Genomic DNA, 6,611 nt, shown 5'->3' on the forward strand with positions numbered 1-6,611 from the left:
CGTTCTTTTCGTCAGCTAATCCCTAGAAAGATTTTTCACTATTAAACCAAAACATTCATTTTTTTTCTTTGCGGACATCTCTATACTGAAGTCCCATTAATCAGGGATGATGTGCTGAATTCATTCAAAGGAGAACAACCTATAGCTCAAGGGTGTCAAACTGCCAGCCTCCAAGCCGGATGGATCATAGCGAAACCGCGCCCACCCATTGCCAGCAATGGCAAAAAAGTTGCAATACGTCGTGATATGTCATGTGACGTTGTGAGTTTGACACCCCTGCTATAGCTTCAGTTTACCTTGTTTTTGAGATATGTAAGTATCTGATATTCCTATATGGAGAATCAACAAATAGCACAGGTGAGAAAATTCTCTTGGGAGAACAGTCCATTGGAAAATCAAATATTCAAGTTGTAATCTTCTAACTTTTAGAATCTAACACAATGCATCATTCACAATTGGGGAGGGGGCACTCACCTTTCTTCCAGTCCATGAATTTTGCCAGTCTAAAACTGGCTCTAAATTAGGAGCAATATTACAAGATAGAAGATATGGGGCAATCAGCATCCCACTTGCATATACTTTTTCTATAGCAGATATATAAATACATTCATATGCTAAATGTGGGGCTGACCAGCATATATCTAAGGGGCAAGAGAAACATCTACTGAAATTAACAGTGCTCTATTCTCAACCCATGAAGCATTTTATGTATGTCCCTATACTTATTAGATGTACGTTTCCCTCAAGTATGGCATTTATCCTTCCATCCAATACTATCAAAAGCTCTCAAGTTTTCATCTTGCAGAATAATTTTGGAATTGCCCTACCTCATTGCCTGATAATATAATAGAAATCAAGGAAAATTACATATCTTTTTCTTCGAAAGTGTATTTTTCCTTGAAATCATGAAATAAGTGGCCTAACAACAGGATTCACATCATTTAAAAAAAAAAAAAAAACATTTCATGGTAAATGAAGAAAAAATATTTATTTTGATGCCTTCAAGTCAACAGTCCTTATAAATAATATTTAAAAACTCACCTTTCCCCTTTTTCCAAGCAAAGGGAAAATAATCAATGTCTGAGTTATAGATTGCAATGAAGCAGAAGGCTGTGTTTTAACCTCTGAAAGCATTTTGGGATGCTAAGTGGTTCCTTTTAAATCCAATTTCACAGACATGGATTGGAGCTCAGTTGTAATATTTAGGTGGTAAACACTGAACCTCTTTTAATAAATCTAAATAGTACAAAATTCCAGTTCGTCTTCAGCAATCTCCCTTCAAAGGAAACTAAATCTGAGTAAGAAACTACTCACTGCTAAGAAAACAAGGTACATTATGCAACAGAATCACTACAAATTGAAAACTGCATGTTTATATTTTTATGATCTATTTTATTTCCTAAAAAAGGCATCTTACTTTAGAAACTGCATTCAACATTTTTTTAATAAGATGAAAACAGAATGGTATAAATTTATGGGGTTTTTGTTTGTTACATGCTATATATTGAAGGGATTTTTGTTCAAACACAAGGTATTACAAAGATACAGGCTGAAAGAGGATGGAAGTAGCAGAAGTTATACCACTTCTTTGTTACCATTTTGAAAAACTAACTACATGACCCTATCTTGTTTAAACTAGATTAATATTGTGGATGGGAAGTTTTCATGTTGGCACTTGAATTGAATCTTGTAATATAGAAGGCAGACCAATTGATCATATTTCTTTTTCATATGGTGATTTATAACATCAGTTTAATCAGCTTCAGTTTTCAGTAGTTTGCCCTGTTGCATCATTGACACCCTTACATGAATTAACATATGTTTGTACATGGCTAAAGAACATTTGCAACAAATGGTGATTAGTTTTCTGAATAAACATCACATTATTAAGAAATAATATGAAAATGTAATTAAATTTGAATCATGAGAAAAAAAGGTATACAGACATAACAATTCTTTTTGGTTCACTAAAACTGCATACAAATTATTTTATTGCCAAACTGTTGTTTGTATAGGAAATATACACTGTGTATCTCCACAAGCTTCATATAGTTAAAAAGGACAAACTATTTTCTTATGAAGTATTAAATGTTTTACATCAAAGGATGTCTAATATTGCAACTATTTTAAATATTTCAATTAACAGGAGATAAATGCTTTTCAATTGCAGTTACAGAAAGAAAATAACTCAAACACATTTAAAACCAACCTTTATATGATATTTGTAAGTGTAAACCAAGAGCAGAAATTTCAGGCAAAATTATAAAGAGCCAACCTAAATATGTCATTACAACAAACCCATTTGTCATTCATGTTTTTGAGAACAAACATCTGATGGAATCCCATTACTGGATCATTGTCCACCTACCATGAGAGAATACAAGCTTAATAAATTCATAAATAAGACAAATTCCTCAATAATTTAATTATAGAAAAAAGCAAGCAAATGCATGCATTTTTGAGGCTCACCAGTTTCAACAGAAATACATAAAAAATATTTAATGCTTTTGATAAGATTGTTCTGGATCTGATGTCCTATTTTGATAGAGCTATTTTATGTATTATATTGCAACTAACATACTTTGAGAAAAATACTGTAAAACAATTAAACACACTCTGGATGCCTTAATATTCCGGCTTTAATGTTAAATCTTGGAAGCTTTGAACAGATTTCAACCAAAGATAAAACAATAACAAATCTCACCTTCAATTGACCAACAACCATACTAAGGATACAATTATCAGGAGCTGGCTGATGATCCTGGGATGTTATATTATGTTGAATTTTTTGGAAAGGAAGCGTCTGTTATATATAAAAAAACCCATTAAGACCTCAGAAGATACCACATATCCATAGAAATCCATTGAGGGATTCCATGAGGACTTTTATCCGGCCTTCCCATTAAGAAGCGTTTTCCAAGTAATTATTTAAAGTCACTGCATGAAATGTTTCAGATAACATTAATCAATTGTGTATTATAGCCTGATAAATAACATACCATCAGTTTTTCCATAATTGAAGCTTTTCCTTGGAACTGCTGACCTTCCCAAGACAAACAGGAAGCATCTGTCTGTGAAACAGGGACATGTTTCAGTAACATGCATATTGAAATTATCAAAGAAAAGAAAATATACAAATAAATAATCACAGATCTAGCCTCGGGCAAGAAATCCTCAATGAACTACCCACCCACCCACCCAAGACTTTTGCAATATTTTCTATATACTGGAACTCGGAATGATAGATAGAAATGATTCTTATCAGAACCTGTCAGAGAAAGAAAGAAAAGAAGGAGCTGGAGAGACAGGAAGGAGCTACCAAAAAAGAAAAGCGAAAAATATGTACCAATATCAATTTTTTTTGCCACTGGCATCTTCAATTTCTCCATTCATCACTTAACAGGAATTTCTTAAAAGTTTAGCCTATACATTGCTCTCCAGAAAATAAAGATTGTCCATTTTGGTTTCTAGCTTAATCTCCATCTGTGCACACTCACAGTGTTAATGGGAGCAAAGATAGTGTAGCAGCAAAAGGGATGCTAAATTATAATGGACATAGACCAAAAGCCATAAAAGGGATATGGATAAAAAGGAGCTGGATTTCAATCCAAACTAGCCCAATCTCCCAGAACACCTAGTAAGAGCTCACCAGCCATGCCAACCCAAAACCATGACTTATAAATACAAAGGCCAAACTGCCTATTGAGAACAAGCTGCCAAACTTCTACTCTGGCCAGCATGAAGCAAAAGTGAAGTAGCTACAGACAGTCCTCAACTGATGACCGTAATAGAGTCTGCCCGTTATGGTCATAACTCTTGGCGGTCATGAAGCAAGATATTCATGTGATCAACCAATTATGTAACCTTTTCTGTGGTTAATTTTTTTTTGTAAAAATTTTTATTTTCAACTTTACAATACATAACAATCTTACAAATACTTCAGATAAAAAATAAAACAAATTGATACATACCACATTCGGTCTTGCCCGCCCATTTCCCCCCAAACCGCATCCCACCTCAAACCAACTTACTTCTTTCCCTTTTTTTCTTCACTCACCCCCTCTCCTCCTTCACTCAACCTTCCTACTTACTTCTCACCTTCTTCTCCTCCCTCTTGATGCAGTCCAGGGGAAATGCCCAAGCAGTTCCTCTCTCAAAATTAAAACATTAATATTATATACAATAAGACTATTTCTACTTTATCTGAACTACTTAAACTTCAACCCATCCACCTTTGGAGGAGGTTATGTATTATAATTCCAAACACTTGCTGAGAATCAGTTATAATCAGTTATAAGTCAAGGACCATCTGTAATTGTTTTCCACCAGCCTTGCTTGAAATTGCTCAATTAATATCTTCGAACTACGACTTTTGCTGTTTTAGTAGAAACAACAGAGCTCTCAAGCCAATAATCCATTCACTGCATCAATTGGATAATCACTGTTTAAGCAAAGATGTGTTGATACATACATAAAGGGCACCTAATTGTTCCCTACTGGTATCAAACTGTTGATAATACAGTTGTACAAAGCTTGTTCCAATTTGCTCCCACATTGGTCTTTCTGCCATTTTGCAGACCTGCAAAGAGAAAAAAGGGCACTCTTTATTACTAAAATGGAAATACTAGTTGAAAACCAAGCAAGGTAATCGCAACCTCACCTTATGTAGAACCAAGTCTGAAATTAAATGAAAGGATAGAAGTCTACAAAATTTGAATCACTTCATGTCATGTATGTGTTTAAATTTAGACCTGAAATATACACCAAATCTTCTAACTCACCCGTTCACTCTTTTCTGTTGATTTTATATTATGCTTCTATAATTATTTAGTTGAAAGTAAATTCCAATACCATGCAAGCATGTTTAATATTACAGTGCTGGCAGAATTCCTGCATACAAGTAAATCCCATTTAACACAGTAGGGTTTAATACTAAAAAGTGCACCGAACTGTGAAGCTGTAGATCCATTTAGGAGTTTCACTGACTGGATTCACAGGTCACACAAGAAGACTGTTTGGTTTTGGCTTAGTGTGTTGAATGAACAGAAAGAATGGGTTTGTTTAACAAACTGGCCTTAGGAGCACGCTGCGAATTCCGTTATAAACCTGGCAAATAATTCTCAGTGAACACAATAGGTTAGATCTGAGTAAATGGGGGGGGGGAAGCAAACCGCATAATCCACACATTCATTTGCCACACACTTCCTCCAAGAACAGGCACTTTCCCGTTAATCCTGAAAATATACACTATCCCTGAACTTGCGTGTTAGCGATTGTATTTCCTAGAACCGCTGTCTCCATTCTCTGAATGCTGGGGGACAAGGCCTCTGTTGGACGTACCCCGGATCGCTCATCCGTTCTTCGGTGGCGTCGCTTCCCCGAAACAGGCGGAAGCTCCCTGGGCAGGATAATTTGCAACTGCCGAGGCAACCAGACTCGTTGGCGTCTAGAAAAATATTGCGAGGTCTGGGGAACGTTAAAAGCAGCATCTCAAAGGTGCTTTTCCCAAAAACCAACTAGACATCTCTCTCCCCCCCCCCCTTTGAAGCTTCTTGGATGAGAAGCAGAACGTTTTCAAAGGAAAAGAAAACCAAGAAAATCCAGTGGCCTTTTGGAAAAAGCACCTTCGGGATAACCAGGACCTGGATGGTTGAGAATTTCCATAGACAGTTAGTTGGAAGCAGCGTCTCTCAAACCTTGCCACTTTTAAGATGTGTGAATACTGGACGTTGAAGTCTACCCATCTTAGAGGCCAAGTTGTTGTTTTTTAAAAATCTGCTTTGAAGTTTCCAATGTCACGGCAAGCAACTGCTCTTTTTTGGTTGCCGTTTTATGTAAAGCCACACATACTCTAACAAGCTATGCAGACCTCCCCCTAATCCTGCATGCCGCCGTTTGCACGCCAATCACTCCAAGCGTCGCCCAACTGGCTCGGACCCTGACCCGTTGCAGACTTGCGCCTAAAGCCTCCGGAGCTGCGATCTGCTTTTATCCTCGCCTATCGCCAGCACCCGGTGTAGAAGAAGGGGAATGGGGCACTTCCCTTGAATCTGGAGGAAGGATTCAGCCACCGAGTGCACCGGATCGGGTGGAAGCGCCAGGGGAATCTTTCAGAAATTCGAGACCGCAGCAGGGCATGAAAAGCACATGAGATCGGAACGGTGCCGCCCCCCCTCCCATCCCCACTATTTGTGGCTGGGATGAGTAAGATACGGAACCTCACGAAGTCACAGTAGGAGATGCAACTCACAAGGAAAGGTAACTCTGAAAATCGAGCGCTGCAAAATCGCGCAGACAACTTTCTTCCAGACTCCCGCAATTTTTCAGTCCATCTGCCCATTAAAAGTCTCGGTCAGCAGCGTTAACGCTCAGTCACCAACAGGTGGCGTCCCGGGCGAGCGGCAGAAATCGGATACGTCACGCCTACTTCATCCAATGGTGGCTCGACCGCCAGTTCTTAAAAAGTACTTCGGAGGCGGGACGTTTCCGTTTAATTTCTGTGCTGATTTCGGTTTCAGCCGGAATGGTTGCTGCAGTAGTAAATTAAGTTTACAGCATAAATACAGTTTTATACTGTAATCTCTAAGATCCGCTGAATTCAGTCGAGCATG

The 6,611-nt window shown here is 37.8% G+C and overlaps 1 protein-coding gene across 3 annotated transcripts; it reads right to left on the bottom strand.

Moving 5' to 3' along the window:
* Positions 1-596: 596 nt before the first annotated feature.
* LOC120299999 (nuclear transport factor 2-like) lies at positions 597-6,380 on the bottom strand. 3 transcript variants are annotated; one of them, XM_039325431.1, is made up of 6 exons: positions 5,625-5,747; positions 5,341-5,466; positions 4,472-4,579; positions 3,000-3,071; positions 2,705-2,803; positions 597-2,364 (listed from the first exon to the last, which is right to left on the bottom strand). In XM_039325431.1, exons 3-6 carry the CDS (start codon positions 4,568-4,570, stop codon positions 2,251-2,253), a joined length of 384 nt encoding a protein of 127 aa, XP_039181365.1. In that variant the 5' UTR covers positions 4,571-4,579; positions 5,341-5,466; positions 5,625-5,747; the 3' UTR covers positions 597-2,250. The 3 variants fall into 3 exon arrangements, with proteins under 3 accessions (XP_039181365.1, XP_039181364.1, XP_039181366.1); XM_039325430.1 differs by lacking the exons at positions 5,341-5,466; positions 5,625-5,747 and adding an exon at positions 6,251-6,380; XM_039325432.1 differs by lacking the exons at positions 5,341-5,466; positions 5,625-5,747 and adding an exon at positions 5,944-6,163.
* Between the last annotated feature and the right edge of the window lie 231 nt (positions 6,381-6,611).

Source organism: Crotalus tigris, unplaced genomic scaffold (assembly GCF_016545835.1).
Source record: "Crotalus tigris isolate CLP2741 ecotype Arizona unplaced genomic scaffold, ASM1654583v1 scf7180000024337.5909745, whole genome shotgun sequence".
Taxonomy (NCBI): domain Eukaryota; kingdom Metazoa; phylum Chordata; class Lepidosauria; order Squamata; family Viperidae; genus Crotalus; species Crotalus tigris.

Coding starts and splice junctions, on each gene's coding strand:
- LOC120299999 (XM_039325430.1), bottom strand. CDS start 6,340: ATGGGCAGATGGACTGAAAAATTGCGGGAGTCTGGAAGAAAGTTGTCT. Junction 3,072..4,471: donor AACAATTAGGTGCCCTTTAT/GTATGTATCAAC, acceptor CCTGTTTCACAG/ACAGATGCTTCCTGTTTGTC. Junction 2,365..2,704: donor TGGTTGTTGGTCAATTGAAG/GTGAGATTTGTT, acceptor CTCTCATGGTAG/GTGGACAATGATCCAGTAAT.